General features: G+C 34.4%; 1 protein-coding gene across 1 annotated transcript; it reads left to right on the top strand.

The window, feature by feature from the left end:
- The first annotated feature begins 1,517 nt into the window (after nt 1–1,517).
- Nucleotides 1,518–2,426, top strand: LOC145162768 (ubiquitin C-terminal hydrolase 13-like). Its single transcript, XM_079081821.1, has 5 exons — nt 1,518–1,577; nt 1,662–1,769; nt 1,866–1,921; nt 2,003–2,180; nt 2,259–2,426. The coding sequence occupies exons 1-5, from the start codon at nt 1,533–1,535 to the stop codon at nt 2,412–2,414; spliced, it is 543 nt and encodes a 180-aa protein (XP_078937947.1). The 5' UTR covers nt 1,518–1,532; the 3' UTR covers nt 2,415–2,426.
- Nucleotides 2,427–17,614: the final 15,188 nt, after the last annotated feature.

Genomic DNA, 17,614 nt, shown 5'->3' with positions numbered 1-17,614 from the left:
AGATGCCCGGATGGCGGTGGAGAATGTCTCAAACGGAGCACCGAGACCACACAAAAACCAATGGACTTTATCAGAATCGGCAACAGGGTGTCCAATGGCCGAAAATTGGTCACAAATAGTGCGAAATTTTCGCCCAAAATCGGAGACAGAGGAAGAGCCTTTTGACACCTGGCGGAGTTGATCTCGAAGACAGAGGAAAAGCCTCTTCAGAGAGAGAAGCTTGAAGAAGTATGACTGCCCTTTGATCAGCAGATTGCCACTCTGTTAATTCAGGATTTAGAATAGAGGTCCCTTCCTTGACAATCGTGGAAGGCGGCTTAGTGGAGGAGCCATCAACGAGAGGCAGGAGATTCTGATATTGGAGAAGTGACACTATTTGATTTCTCCAAATGAGGTAATTGGACGAGGTGAGGCGATTGGAGATTAGGTGGAGAATAGTGTTCATTGAGAGGAGAGAATCAGAAGAAGATGATCCGGCCATGGAGGAGGAGAAGAGTTTTAGAGAGAAAAGGAAGAGGATCGGATCCGGTGCTCTGATACCAAGAGAGGAATAACTCTCGAAATGCCAAAAGAGGCAGAGAGAAAAACAATAAATAGAATGAAATGTTACACATAGAACCCTATACAAAGAGACTATGACAAAAAAGCATTAAGTACAAGTATTACGACTAATAGGAAGTAGCAAAAGAATTGGGTATACCAATTTAAAAGAAGAGCTTCGGTATGCATTCTCTCTCTCTCTCTCTCTCTCTCTCTCTATATATATATATATATATATATATATATATATATATATATATATATATATATATATATATATATATAGTGGCTGTTTCTCTTTTTTCTATTAAGTCTTGTATGTGTGAATTGTAAAGTGACTGAGTGGGTAATGATGTCAGTTTGGGTAAAGTGTTGTATACATAATGTCTGTTTCTTTTCTAGACCGAAGAAACCGTCTGGATGAGACTAAATGACCATTGCACCCTTACATTCCAAAAAACAAATGTCACAATGTTCACCGATTCTAAGAAATATGTATGGATATTTACGTGAGAGAAGTTGGAGGAAAAAAGAAGAAGGGTTAATGTCTTAAAATATTAAGCGAGGTTTTTTGGCTTAACCCATTAAGTGGTTCTGCATAGATTAAGTAAAAAAGAAAGAGACATATATAGCTATCCATATTAAGTGCTTAACTCATTAAATCAAAAAGAAACAACACCTCAATTTGGAAACAACACCTCAATTTGGTTTAATGTGTTATCCAGGTATGTTGGAAGGCTCTTTGTGAAGAGTAGTGGAAAGCCAATGGAGATGCTGGGAAAGCTAAATGAGCTCGCATGCTTTACCCCCGCTGAAGAAATAGAACTGTTTGAGGTCAACCTTTTAGTCTATTGTATTACTTTTATATATATATATATATATATATATATATATATATATATATATATATATATATATATATATATATATATATATATATTGTTTCCTAAATTACCCTTGTCATTCAGGTTATCAAATTCGAACCTAATGTCATGTGTGAACACATTGATAAGAAGCTAACATTTCGAGCTAGTCAGGTAAATTTTCAAGTTTTTTCTTTTTTTCATATATTTATGACAGTTTCTTGATTTAATTTAATCAACACATTTTTGGTTTTATAGCTTGAAGATGGGGACATTATCTGCTTCCAGAAACCTCTCAAGGATGGAACTGTAAAAAACCGCTATCAAGATGTTCCATCATTGCTGGAATACGTTCATAATCGTCAGGTATACTGTGAAACTTAAATTTATATTTTTCCACTTTTGCTCTTTTTATGTTTATGCATACATATAATAAGTATATAACATATTCTGTGTATCTAGGTTGTACGCTTTCGTTCACTGGAGAAACCAAAAGAGGATGAGTTCTCATTGGAACTGTAAGTTTCCTAAGAATAAGATCTTAATTTCACGGAAATTTTTTTTTAATGTTGTATTGTTGTTGACTTTGATTTGAGCAGGTCAAAACTTAACAATTATGACGACGTTGTTGAAAGAGTTGCTGGGCATTTGAAGTTAGATGATCCATCTAAAATCAGACTTACGTCTCACAACTGCTATTCCCAACAACCCAAACCTCAACCAATCAAGTATCGAGGAGTCGAACACCTCTCAGACATGCTTGCTCACTACAATCAGGTAACTAAAATTTATTAAATAATTTGAATTCAATTTGCTCAATAATTTATATTATTATGTTTTTGTTGTTCTACACAGACTTCAGATATTTTGTATTATGAAGTACTGGATATTCCTCTTCCTGAACTACAAGGCCTGAAAACCCTAAAAGTTGCTTTCCATCATGCAACAAAAGATGAAGAAAGCCTTTTTGGATTAAAACAGGTAACTCCTTATTTACTAAATTACTATTAAAAATGGCATTTACTGGTTTTACTTTGGATCCTTCAAGTTGACTACTAGGGTGAGGGTGAGAGTGTCGAGGTGGCTGGTAGCTTCAATGGCTGGAATCATGGTGTCAAATTAGATCCACAACCTTCTTTAAACATCACAGACCCTATCGAATTCAGGTTTCCAACTCTCTTTCATTGCCACCTCAGCATCATCACCATAATTATCGAAGCACTATATCAATATATATTTGTATTTTTGTTGACAAGAGTTTGAAAAAAGAAAATAATGGAAAGTAAGTGTCTTTCCTAAGGACCAAAACTGTAAGAGAATTTTTTGGGACCAAAATTGCAAAACCAGTTATATACTCAGAGATCAAAACTGTAGTTTATTCTTCCTATTATGATACTTCCGGATTTAAATGTATGGCTAAATTATAGATTTGGTCCCTGTGTTTAGTTGTCATTTTTTATTTTGGTTCTTAGTGGATGGATTCATAAGGCTTTTGGTATCTGTTTCCCCTTATCTGATTTATTTACAATTTTTTAATAAATATTTAATTTTAGTATTATTAGTATATTAAAGTGGCTCCACCTATAATAATGTGACAACCGTCAAAATTCGAGTCGGTTCTAGATTTGACTAGACTTAGTTGCACATATAGGCACAACACATATTAGACTTAGTAACTAGAAGCTAAGTTATAACCTAGTAGAAACTTAGAAACAGATAGAAACAATGGATGGTGTACTTAGATTTCACATTGATATGTGAATTCTATAACTACTTAACTGTAGAGACTATCCATATTCGGGTCACTCTTTGACTCGAACACCTTTTCATGAATCATATACACACATTATCCACTTAAACTAGTAGTAGAAATCAGGTTGGAGCCTCATAGAAACTTAAGTCAAAGTTGAAAACTAGGACTAGTATACTTGATTCCTCAATTTTGCTTGAATCTCGAAACCACTACATAGAATGCCAATAAACCGATAAAATAAGTTACAAATATTATTTATAACTATAAAAGAGTTATAGTACCATAAAATAAATTGAAGTCTCAAAGATTCTATTGATTTTGATATCCAAAGATTTATTAAATCTCAAAACCGTAAAAGCCCTAAAACCTAAATTTTATAAAATTTGACATCAAGAATTCTATAAAAATAGTTATGAAACTTATAATATTAACTTAAAACAATTAAATTCAGGGAAATATAATCAAGGAAAACAAAAATTTAAGTCATTAACATTCACCCTTAATTTATAAGTCAAAAATCAAGGTTTCATGAATAAAAAGTTGGTTAGGGTGTATATTTTATAAAAAGTTTAATACTTTTACAAAAGAATTGAAATTTTTATAAAAGTAAAAGAGAAAGAGGGTTTTATACCTCAAAAATTTGGATCCGTCTCTTTCTATATCTCTCTCTCACACTCAAAAGGCACACACTACTCATTTTCACTCACTCTTCACTCCACCTCTTTACATCATTCAAGAACAAGTTTTTCTCTCAAACTCTCTCTTCCTCTCTCTATACCCACGAAATGTTACAGAAAAATGGCCCCAAGAACACACCTTAAACTCTAAATATTCATCATTTGAAGTAATCTTGAAGGTAATCCCGAATTTTCTTTAATTCTACTTCACTTTTCCTTCAAGTTTTGCTATTTTCTTGCACTTTCTCTTCTTCTACTCCATTCTATGGTGAAATCATGAACACTTGCTCATACTCACGGTTTTGATGATGATGGTGGTAGGATATCACCCAAAAACAACATGCATGTTGTAAATGGTGAAATCCAAGGACCAAAACCTAAGTCAAAATCAACATAATGCACTTTTCTACAAGTTTTGGGTAGAAATCACCACATGCACCCTAAGTTTTCTATAAAAAACGAGTTTTGAACATTTCAAACTCATTAATGGTCTTCAAAACAACATGCATGTGATGATCTTCAAGTTTAGATGCTTGATGATCAAAGTTTGTTGTTAAAAGCTTTCAAATATGTTCATAAAGGATTTATTCCCAAATAAATATCTAAAACAACTTTTCTGATCACATCCGATTTTTCCCAGTATTTCCATAACAAAATGAGATGTTCTATAAATTTTCAGAAAATAATTTATTTTTCTCGAATTATTATAATTATTGCAAGAAAATAGGGAAATAATTCATATAAAATACTTTCTGAGGTCTATAAATCCTAGGTAAATTCGTGGATGACCACTAAAGTGAATGATGACATCTCAGTGAGTGTCATCGATTTTTGTTACAGTTTGCTATGGTTTTGAATTTTCTTTTTGTTTTATTCAAATAAATCATAAAACCACTTTAAGGAATTTGAAAAGTCTATTTAATAATTTTCGCAGCTCCTAACCTATGTGGAAGACTCAGAAAAATATTTTCAGAATTTGTTTATAATGCATACCTATTTTTGTATTTATAACGAACTAATAACGGGAAAAATAGTTCTACTTATCCAAAATTCATGAAAATTTAACAAAAGACCTTATAATATATTAGAACTCTAAATAAAAATTTGGATGATTTTTCTATTCATTATGCTATTTTTCTTCTATTTTCTAAGATTAAATACACTTAAATCCACAAAATCGGATTCCAGTAGATAAAAACCACCTTTGCTATTTTTCCCAGATTATTTACACTGTAAATGAAATTTACAAAAATTTTGGTAATTTACTTTAACTATTTAATAATTATTCTCCTATTAATGATTATTTAAGAGGATAAAACAAAGGAAAATAGCAAGACTAATTGAAAAATATCTTTTATATTTTTAAAATCTTCTACATGTATAATAATAGTGTTACAAAAAGTTTGGGAAATTTTGGAAATTGTTTTCTATTTATTTAAAAGTTTATTAGAATAAATGAACAAAAATCATAAAATCAGGTTAAACAGTATATAAATCCATTTTTATATTTTTCCTAGCTTAAGTATGTCTAATGGCAGTATCATTAAAAGTTTGGGAATTTTTATCATTTGGATGCTATTTTTTCACGAATTTATATTGTTATGAGGCTTAAAATTTTGGAAAATTAGTTAATCATATCAAAAATTTAAAGGAAAATTTATGGAAGACCTTTACTGTATTTAGAATGAAAATGCAAAGTTTGACAATTTTTGGAAACTGTTTGATAATATTTTGGATTTTTAGGAGCTTAAAACACCTTTAAATGTGTTGAAATACCCTCAATTAATATCATAAAAATCTGGAAATTAATATCCAAAATTGTCTTAATCACATGAGTTATAAAATTTCACCATTTCAGAAAAATGTTTTTAACTTATCAATATTAAATTTTGACACAATATTGACATAATTCTATTGTAGTAGTAAGTATACTAGTGTTAGATTTCGATTAGAGACTCACTAGCGAATACCATTATTGTAGGAATCGATAGTGGTACGAGTGGAGCGTAGTTAAGGCACCATTTGCATCATCTCAATGTATTGTGAGTATTCACGACTCCCCCTATTTTCGGTTTTTTAAATGTTTTGGGGTGGAAAAGCATATCCTAAACTATTTATGTTCGTTGTATTTATTTGACTCGTATAAACTTGGTTGCTATATTTTGCATATTGTGAGTATTCACGACTCCCCCTATTTTCGGGTTTTTAAATGTTTTGGGGTGGAAAAGCATGTTCTAAACTATTTATGTTCGTTGTATTTATTTGACTCGTATAAACTTGGTTGCTATATTTTGCATATTGTGAGTATTCATGCACTCCCCTATTTTCGGTTTTTTAAATGTTTTGGGGTGGAAAAACATGTCCTAAACTATTTATGTTCGTTGTATTTATTTGATTCGTATAAACTTGGTTGCTATATTTTGCATATTGTGAGTATTCACCACTCCTGTATTTTCGGTTTTTAAATGTTTTGGGGTGGAAAAGCATGTCCTAAACTATTTTTATTCGTTGTATTTTTTTTTACTCATATAAACTTGATTACTATATTTTGCATATTGTGAGTATTCACGACTTCCCTTATTTTCGGTTTTAAATGTTTTGGGGTGGAAAAGCATGTCCTAAACTATTTATTTTCATTGTATTTATTTGACTTGTATAAACTTGGTTGCTATATTTTGCATATTGTGAGTATTCACGCACTCCCCTATTTTCGGTTTTTATGTTTTGGGGTGGAAAAGCATGTCCGAAAATCTATTTATTGTTCGTTGTATTTAAATTGATTTGTATCAAAATTGATTGCTATATTTTGCTATGTATGTTTATGAAACTTGAAACATGAGGCCTTATCGTCTTAAGTCCCTTCCCTTATACTAAAATCCAACCATTAACTCTTTGAGCCAATGGTCATTATGGATAGCGCTATTAGGAATTGACAACTCCTCACTCGCCCGATTGCTGGAGTGCATGATACCATATTAATCTATGGAACGATAAGCATAGATCTTGATAGGGCATCAGTCATAGGCTTGGTTGTGAACTCATTGTTTGCTCATGTACATTCAATCTTGTTATTTATTATAGCAATAAACTTTGTTTCTCATTATAGCAATGTTCTTGTATTTATGGAAACTTTTATACCAAATCTTGATTTTTTAAACCTGTGAGTACTCACCAACTATTTTTATAGTTCACACTCTTTTTACATGCTTTTTCAGGAATCATCTAGTAAGAGGCACGTAGAGACACATCACTTTTAGGAGCATTCGCATGTGTTGTATTTCAATTTACATTGTAATTTCTTTTAAAAGTTGTTCAAACCCATTGTAAATTTGTAATGATTTTTAATACTATGGATGATGTTGTCTTTTAACTTTTGCTATGAAACCCTTTATACTGCCACGCCTCGTGTTTCCGCTTTAGCGGGGTGTGACAAATAATAATATTATTATTAAAAGTAGAAATTATAAATTTGTAACAGAATCAGATAAGTGGTGAAATAGTCATTTGTAAAAAAATAAGATAAGGGGTGGGTACAGGGTTCAGAAGCCTTATGAAATCCTCCAAGGACCAAAATTGCAAAAAAAAAAAAACAGGGACCAAATTAGTAATTTAGTTATGATCTTTGTTTGGTTGCATGCTGATGATTGAGTTTGGTTGATCTTGTGTTGAACTAGATGAAAAACATGGGAGCAGCAAATATAAAGTTTAAATATTTATATATCTCCTTTGAATATAAAGCAATGAAATCTTGATTCGTTTGTGAAGAACTTCAAATATAAAGCAAATATAAAGTTTAAATAGAAAGTTTGGTTATAAAGTTTAAATATAAAGTTTGGTTGATCTTGATACTATGAAACCAAAGCCTTAATTGAATGTAATCTTGATTTCTTTTACAGACGGACATTCATTAAATAATGAATTTGATTGAATGTAATAGTGTCGGTTGCCTGCTACCATTTAGTGCCTTTCTCACCCGAGTGCTCATGTATGTACCCTTAGCACCTCGGTTCTTAGAGCCATTTTGCACGCCTACTTGATCAACCCAATTGGATTCACGCTACTGAAAAAGGCGGAGTCACTCCATCTGTTTATTCACGAAAGAAACAAGGTGCCCCTTAATAGCAATGTAGTATTATGTTATATAATTAGGGAAAACCTCTTAATATACAATGTACAGTTAGATCCCCTTAATACCAATGTGATGTTATTGGATGAAATTGATTGTTTTGGTATATATTTGTTCATATATTTTTGTATTATGCGTAAATCAATATCGTAAAGGCACGTCGTATATGCATATCGTAAATGGTTGCTGAACTTTATGACACACAAATGTGTGTCATCTTCATTTATGACAGGGGCTTTAATGATACATAATGTGTGTCCTAAACGCGCGTTGTAATATTACGACACGCAAATGCGTGTCTTCTTTCTTTATGACAGGGCCTTCCTTGATACACATTGCGTGTCATAACTGAGCGTCGTAAATGCGTGTCATAAATGCGCGTCGTAAATAGACGACGCGCAGAAGCGTGTCGTCTCTCGTTATGACAGGGCCTTCCTTGACACGCATTTGGGCGTCGTTTGAGCGTTTTACGACATGCATGTCGTAAAAGGCTGTTTTTCTAGTAGTGCAAGTACCTAGCGAAGGGATGTGAAGTCCTCTTGGCTCATGTGGTCGAGAGTTCTAAGAAGACAACGAGTCTCTATGATGTGGAGGTTGTTGGGGAATATACAAATGTTTTCCCTGATGATTTGTTGGGTTTACCACCACCACATCAGGTAGAGTTCAAGATTGACCTTATTCCAGGCCCATTTTTGATAGCCAAAACACCTCATCGGCTGACTTTTTCGAAAATGACAGAGATGATGTCACAACTCCAAGAGTTTCTTGAGCGGGGATTTATTAGTCCGGGTTCATCGTCTTGAAGAGCACCAATCCTTTTCGTTAAGAGGAAATATGGCTCAATGCAGATGAGTATTGATTACCGGGAGTTGAATAAGATGATTGTAAAGAACAAGTACCTATTCCCATGGATCAATAATATTTTTGATCACATGGAGCTTGGCCTTTTTTGAAGACTGATTTGCGATCTGGTTATCATCAGGTATGGTTCAGTGATGGGAGATGTTCCCAATACAACATTCGTGACATGCTATGAGCAATGCAAGTTCATAGTGATTCCATTCGGGTTGACGAATGCTCTGATAATTTTCATGGACCCGATGCATAAGGTATGTCGTACATTTTTTGGAAAAATCGATCATTGGTTTCATAGATAACATTTTGGTGTACTCTCGAAGTGTCGAAGATCTTCAGAGGCATTTCGATAGGTTCTTGACACACTGCGTAGGAAGAATCTTTATGCTAAGTTCTCCAAGTGTGAACTTTGGTTGCATGAGATCCAATTTCTTGTACACATGGTAGGGAATGAAGGTATCAAAGTAGATCCAACTAAAATTGAGGTCGTTAATAAGTAGTCCAATCCAAAGACCCCTTTGGAGCTTCGTGGATTTAGTTGGATACTATTAGAGATTTATCAAATATTTCTCCAAGATTGCAGGTCCACGTACCAAATTGACGAGAAAGTCAAAACTTTTCTTCTCGATTGATAAGCAAGAGGAGGCATTTCAGCCTCTGAATAATCTTTTCTGTGGGGCACCTATTCGTTGCCTAAGGGAAATGAGGATTTTGTAGTATACAACAATGCATCCTATTCTAGATTAGGGTGTGTGCTGATGCACCGAGGGAAGGTGATTGCTTATGCATCTCAAAAATTGAAAGGTGAGAAAGTGAATTACCCGATGCATGATTTGGAGCTGGTTGTGATTGTGGTTACTCTGAAGTTATGGTGACGCTACCTTTATGGTATAAATGTACGATATTTATTACCACAGGAGCTTGCAACACATTTAGTTCCAGAAATGAATTGGATATGAGGCATCGGTGTTGGATTGATCTACTTGTCGATTATGATTAGGAGATTAGTTACCACCATGTTGTTAGATTTGGTGTCTAAGCCAATAACTAAATTGATATATGCTTGAATTATTAGCAAATTTCTTTTTGGTTGCCCTCAAAACTAGCAATTGAATAGGATGACTTTTAGAGAGAGAGACTGATTTATTGATTTATTATAAGATTAATAAATAAAAATAAATGATTTAGTAATATATTATGAGAATAATATATTAATTAAATTATTATTATTTAATTAAAAATTAAACAGAAATTAATTAGAATTAATTTTCAGATTAATTGGATTAATTAAAAGTACAATGACCTAAGTTGTAATTGTTCAATAGTTAAACAAAAGAGTTTCCAGAACCTTCCACAAGTGGTGGACGGTTTTGAGGTATATTCTAGGGTTTCTAGAATATCACTTGAAGATAACTAGGAGATTGGATAATTACCTAATTTGAAAGAATAGTATTATATTCAAATTACGGTTTCCATAGTTTCCTAGTGCAACTATAAATAGGGCTTTAACCTTTCATATTTTTGGCCACTCCTCCACTCAAGAGAATAGCCAAAAATCATCCCATTTCCTCTCTCTCTCTCTCTCTCTCTCTCTCTCTCTCTTCAAGTTTCCTTAGTTGTTAGGGTTTTGGGTGTGAACCATTAGAGGCATAAGATTTATGGTGCTTGCTTCCAAGAGCTTTTGAAAAAAGATTTCATTGGTTATTTACAAGAATAAAAGAAAGGTATGTAAACCCTAACCCTATTATGAATTTTGATTAAACTAGGGTTTCTATAGGGTTATTTGATGTTCATAGATTGTAGCATTCAATAGTGAAAACAAAGAGCCAAATTAGGTTGCATGTGGACTTAAGAGTTAAGTTATTTTCCGCCACATGATTTTTGTAACCTATAAAATCTTTCAGTGGTATCAAAGCGCAATGTTTTTAATTGAATATGAATAATAGTTGAATAGATCAACTTAGGGTTTATAGAAATTAAACCTTAAGGCTTGAAATTTTCGACTTGGGCTAGGGTTCTTGAAACCTTAGCCTCCTCCCTTAAATATGAAATTCTCTAGGGTTTGTTATGGTTTCTTATTTGATAATTATTGTTTTAATTGGTTAAAATAGAATAATTAAAATTGGATAACCCAATGCCCTTAATTTTTGAAATTTAGTAGGGATTGGGTTAGGATTAAATTTAAATTATTTGATTAATAGTTTAATAGTAAATAATTATTAAAACATCTTGTGATTTAAATTAATTTAATTAATTGTTAATTAAAAGATAAAGATTAAATCATAATTTGTTTAATTTTAAATTAAATTAATTTTTGTTAATTTTCAAAAATTTAATATTGAACCTAGTATTTTAGAAAAGTTTTAAAATACACCTTATATATATATATATATATATATATATATATATATATATATGTAATATTAAAAGTTTAATATGTTATATGTACAAGAAAAGTCAGTCAAATCACTAGTACGTCTCATTCACAAAGCCATACTATAAGGGGGAGGGGGGATAAGGAAACGACCTATAAAATTACCGCCATTGGGTGTCCACTCTCACTCACCGCTCCCTTGTATGGTGGAGGGTCGTTAGCCGAACGGATTTGATATGACATAATCTCATTAAAAGTATAATGATATAAAGTACTATAACTGTCCTAAAAAATTCTCACTCTAGTTACTTTAAAAAAAATGTGAAAAATATGCTAATCCATAAAAATGCACATCATACTTTAATATGTCGTTGGTGGAGCGTGTGTGGTTAACCGGCACACTAATAAGGACTTTAAAGAGAAATGATGGGCATCTAAAAAATTATCATTGTTAATGGAGCGCGTGTGGTTAACTGACACACTAATTAGAGATGATAAACGAAATCGAGGTTGCCAAACATGTTTGCATGGTTATTCAAATCTTGTTTGTGATCCTCAACATCGCAGTCACAAATAGAAGAGCATAATATGAGATTAAACATGCCATTGATAAGATTCAATGAATCTCAAAAGATCTAGGAATTTTATAGTTTGAAATTGGTGAATTGTTTTACCTACCTTCATAAATTCACGATTAGATTACGACATCCCTCTTCTTAGTTGTGAATTGTTATATTGGATCCTAGCCTTTAATATTTATTATGGGTTAAAATATTAAGTATTTATGTCATCTATCTAAAACTACCGCTTTTCTCTATAGATTTCTACTCCTGGTGATGCTTCTGTTTCTCTTACCTCCACCTACCACTCGAACTTCTCATTACATTCGATCGTGTCCAAGGTAACATTGGATGGTACCAACTACAATGATTGGATGTGAAACATCAAGATGGCTCTTCGATTTGAGGGAAAAGTATGTCCTTGTAAAACAACTTATTTAAATCTATGAATCAACTGTTACTCCTGAAGAAATCATCTCCTACAAGAACCATTATGACAGCACAACATAGGTTGCTTGCATCATGTTTGCCACAATGGTTCCTGAGTTGCAAGGTTTTAACACCCAAATCAGAAAGTAATTGCATATTGAATCATGTTTGAACGTTAATCTTGGTCGGAACAACGAACCACATGATTCTCGGTATGAATCTGCCCTCCAATCCTTCAGATCTTCGCTCCTGTCAGCTTAACGGCCTTCCGGTCACCTCCTAGACCCTCAAAATGGCTTAACTGATGTTACTTGTTGGCTAAGATAGGTTAGAAGTCGGAATCCCCCTTTAGAACGAATTAATGTCGATATATAGTAACTTTACACTGCCAAACGAACGTAGCGCGTAGGACCAAAGAAAGCAGGGCATTCGACCAAGCGATCCCGTAATCAGCAAGCTAGGAAAGCAGCGTGTTCGGATTAGGAACGAAGGGCGTTTGGCCCACTTTCAGCCCAAATGTTCATATTTGCAGTCCAACTCCGTTTTCCCGGGCTTTTTGCTCCTTTTTCGCTCCAGCAACATATAATGGCTGTAAATTACAATTCAAAGCATTATAAGTATATATAAAACAGGTGTTGTCAATGAAATTCGCACAGTGTATGTAGATGCTAAAACTATACATCACTTTATTATCACCTATGATGTTATTTCGAAAACTCGAGACTTTTTAGGGGTTAAAATGGCATTTTTCGGTTTTGGCGTGGCGCGCTAACTTTTCGAGTAGAATGATGCAGTCTCCGAATTGGACGAAATTTGCACAGTGTACGTAGATGCTAAAACTATACGTCACTTATTGATCACATGCAATGTTTTTTCGGACATTCGGGACTGTTTAGGGGGTCAAAATGGCATTTTTCAGTTTTGGGGTGGCGTACGAACTTTTCAAGTAGAATGATGCACTCTCTGACTTGGACGAAATTCCCATAGTGTATGTAGATGCTAGAACTATACATCACTTCATGATCACCTGCGTTGTTATTTCAGCCATACAAGACTTTTTAGGGGTCAAAATGGCATTTTCGGTTTTGGGGTGGCACGCGAACTTTTCGAGTACAATGATGCACTCTCCGAATTGGACAAAATTCGCGTAGTATATGTAGATGCTAAAACTATTCATTAAATTGTGATCACCGACGATGTTATTTCTGCCATTCGGTACTTCTTAGGGGTTCAAAATGACATTTTCCGGTTTCGGAGTGGCGCACGAACTTTTCGAGTAGAATAATGCAGTCTCCGAATTGGACGAAATTCGCACAGTGTACGTAGATTCTAAAACTATACATCAATTCTTGATCACCTACGATGTTATTTCGGCAATTCGGGACTTTTTTGGGGGTTAAAATGGTATTTTTTTTGGATTTCGGGTGGCGCGCGAACTTTTTGAGTAGAATGATGCAGTCTCCACATTGTGTGTAGATTCTAAAACTATAGATCACTTCATGATGACCTGCAATGGTATTTCGGAAATTCAGGACTATTTAAGGGTTAAAATTGCATTTTTCGGTTTTGGGGTGGCGCGTAAACTTTTCGAGTTAAATGATGCAGTGTCTGAATTGTGTGAAATTCATACAGTGTATGTAGATGCTAAAACTATACATCACATTGTGATCACCAGCGATGTTTTTTGGGTATTTGGGACTGTTTAGCAGGTCAAAATTTAATTTTTTGGTTTTTGAGGTGGCTCGCGAACTTTTAGAGTAGAATGATGCAGTCTCCGAATTGGATGAATTTCGCACAGTGTATGTAGATCCTAAAACTATACATGACTTTTCGATCACCCGTGATGTTATTTCGGCCATTAGGGACTAGTTAGGGGTCAAACTGGCGTTTTTTCGGTTTTGGGTGGTGCGAGAACTTTTCGAGTACAATGATGCAGTGTCTGAATTAGAGGAATTTCGCACAGTGTATGTTGATGCTAAATCTATACATAACTTCGTGATCACCTCGGATGTTATTTCGAGAATTCGAGACTTTTTAGGGGTCAAAAAGGCATTTCTTGGTTTTCGGATTGTGCACGAACTTTTCGAGTGGAATGATGCAGTCTTCGAATTGGACGAAATTTGCACAGTCTATGTAGATGATAAAAATGTACGTTACTTCTTGATCACTTTCGATGTTATTTCGACCATTCGGGACTTTTTGGGTAGTCAAAATGACATATTTCGGTATAAAGGTGGCGCGCGAACGTTTTGGGTGGAATTATGCACTCTCCGAATTGGAAAAATTTCGCACAATGTATGTAGATGCAAAAACTATACATCCCATCATGATCACCTGCGATGTTATATCAGACAATTGCGACTCTTTAAGGGGTCAAAATGGTATTTTTCGGTTTTGGGGTGGCACACGAACTTTTCGAGTAGAATGATGCACTCTTCGAATTGGACGAAATTCGCCTAGTGTATGTATATGCTAAAATATACATCACTTTGTGATCACGTGCGATGTTATTTTAGCCATTCGAGATTTTTTAGGGGTCAAAATGGCATTTTTCGATTTTCGGATGGTGCGCGAACTTTTCGAGTAAAAAGATGCACTCCCCGAATTGGACAAAATTCGCACATTCGATGTAGATGCTAAAACTATACATCACTTCTTGATCACATGCGATGTTATTTCGATCATTTGGGACTTTTTAGGTGGTCAAAATGGCATTTTTCGGCTTTAGGGGGCGTGCGAACTTTTCGAGTAGAATGGTGCACTCTCCGAATTGGACGAATTTCGCACAATGTATGTAGATGCAAAAACTAGACATCAATTTGTGATCACCTACGATTTTATTTAAGCCATTCGAGACTTTTTAGGGGGTCAAAATGGCATTTTTCGGTTTTGGGGTGGCGCACGAACTTTTCGAGTAGAATGATGCACTCTCCGAGTTGGACGAAATTCGCATAGTATATGTAGATGCTAAAACTATACATCACTTAGTGATCAGCTGCAATGCTATTTCGGCCATTCGGGACATTTTAGGGGGTCAAAATGGCATTTTTCGGTTTTGGGGCGGCACACGGACTTTTCGAGTAGAATGATGCAGTCTCCGAATTGAACGAAATTCGCATAATGTATGTAGATGTTAAAACTATACATCATATTTTGATCACTTGCGATGTTAATTTGGCTACTCAAGACTTTTTAGGGGGTCAAAATGACATTTTTCGGTTTTTGGGTGACTCCCAAACTTTTAGAGTAGAATGATGCTAAAACTATACATCACATTGTGATCCCCGGAAATGTTATTTCTGCCATTCGAGACTTTTTCGGGGGTTAAAATGACATTTTTTAGATTCGGGGTGGCGCGCGAACTTTTCGAGTAGAATGATGTGGTCTCGGAATTAAAGGGAATTCACACAATGTATATACATGCTAAAACTATACATGATTTCATGATCACCTGCGATGTTATTACGACAATGCGGGAGTTTTTAGGGGTTAAAATGGTATTTTTCTGTTTTGGGGTGGCTCACGAATTTTTCGAGTAGAATGATGTAGTCTCCGAATCGGATGTAATTTGCACAATATATGTAGATGCTAAAACTATACATCACTTTGTCATCAACTGCGATGTTATTTCTAACATTCAGCACTGTTGGGGTGGCGTGCAAACTTTTAAAGTAGAATGATCTACTCTACGAATTGGACGAATTTCGCACAGTGTGTACAGATACAAAAACTATACATCACTTTGTGATCACCTACGATGTTATTCAGCCATTCGGGTGGAATGACACACTCTCCAAATTGGGACGAATTTCGCACAGTGTATGTAGATGCAAATATTATAAATCACTTCGTGATCACCTGCGATGTTATTTCGGCCAATTGAGACTCTTTAGGGGGTCAAAATGGTATTTTTCGGTTTTGGGGTGGCGCACGACCTTTTCGAGTAGAATAATGCACTCTTCGAATTGGAAAAAAATTTCATAGTGTATGTAGATGCTAAAACTATACATCACTTTGTGATCACGTGCGATGTTATTTCTGCCATTCGGTACTTTTTAAGGGGTCAAAATGACATTTTTGGTTTTGGGGTGGCGCACGAAGTTTTTCGAGTAGAATAACCCAGTCTCCGAATTGGACGAAATTCGCACAGTGCTTGTAGATGCTAAAACTATACATCACTTCATTATCACCTACGATGTTATTTTAGTAACTCGAGACTTTTTAGGGGTTTAAATGGCATTTTTCTGTTTTGGCGTGGCGTGCAAACTTTTCGAGTAGATTGATGCAGTCTCCGAATTGGACGAAATTTGCACATTGTATGTAGATGCTAAAAATATACATCACTTATTGATCACCTGCGATGTTTTTTCGGACATTCGGGACTGTTTAGGGGGTGAAAATGGTATTTTTCATTTTTGGGGTGTCGCACAAACTTTTCAAGTAGAATGATTGTCACACCCCCAACCAAGGATAGCGGAAACGTCCGGGGGTGGAGGACTTCATATATAGTATCATAACAATAATTGCAATAGTGATCAAAGTAAACACAACCAACATAAATATAATTGAAAAAGTTACACCATAGTATAAGTTTTACATGTTTCTAAATCAATTACATTATGTTGACAAAAATGAAATGTTTGACGCCTTAGCGTTCCATCCTCAAAATCCGCTTGTTACCTGTTTTACCGATTCCCTGAGAATACAAGTAGTTTTGAAAAGTGTCAACAATTAAGTTGGTGAGTTCATAAGCTTTTGAATGAAATGTTGAAATCCTTCCTTTGTAAGAGTAAGTTTGTTCTAGAAAATCCAATATTTTCCCTTTTTAAAATGTATTGTGGCCTCAAATGTCAAGGCCCATAATGTACTAGTATTTTCCAAATAAGTTGTAAAATTATGCAAGTTTAAATCGACATAAACTCGTTTAATTAAAGGAGAAACCCCGTAAATCTTATGTTTTGTTAATACCCCATGTGAGTTATTATAACCATGCTAAGACTCGGTCGGCCTTGTAATACGACGTTCTTCAGGTGTCGCAAAGTTAAATGACACTTGTCACCCCAGACCTGCCGGTCTAGCTGTTGCATGCAGCTCAGGTGTGGGTTTGTCAGACCCAATATAGATCTATACACAATTATCACACTCTCCCTACAAGAGACTCTGGTTACAATTACAGGACTTTTGATTTCGTTACTTTAGAAGTAACGTGAAGCGATTGTCTCACAAATTTATTCATTAACAGATTTACTAAAGTGAACTAAAATTACCTTTTTTGTCGAGATGTACTCTCTCGTGATGTGATGTAAATGAAACATAAACTATACCTATTATAGTTTATCAAAATGTTTGTAATGTATAGTAACTTTTTCTGTGTAAGTAGATTCATAGCAAAAACATAAATATGTTTATTATGCCTAATCTTTTACTACTTGTAATA

This window comes from Lactuca virosa, chromosome 3 (genome assembly GCF_052849685.1).
Source record: "Lactuca virosa cultivar CGN04683 chromosome 3, Lactuca_virosa_CGN04683_v6, whole genome shotgun sequence".
Lineage (NCBI taxonomy): Eukaryota > Viridiplantae > Streptophyta > Magnoliopsida > Asterales > Asteraceae > Lactuca > Lactuca virosa.
The sequence above is the reverse complement of the archived record's forward strand: the minus strand, read 5'-3'. Positions and strand labels throughout refer to the sequence as shown.

Bases quoted from the DNA above. Each gene is read 5' to 3' on its own strand.
- LOC145162768 (XM_079081821.1), top strand. From the start codon at position 1,533: ATGTGTGAACACATTGATAAGAAGCTAACATTTCGAGCTAGTCAG. The intron at 1,922-2,002 runs GTAAGTTTCCTA...TGATTTGAGCAG, and splicing joins GATGAGTTCTCATTGGAACT to GTCAAAACTTAACAATTATG. The intron at 2,181-2,258 runs GTAACTAAAATT...TGTTCTACACAG, and splicing joins TGCTTGCTCACTACAATCAG to ACTTCAGATATTTTGTATTA.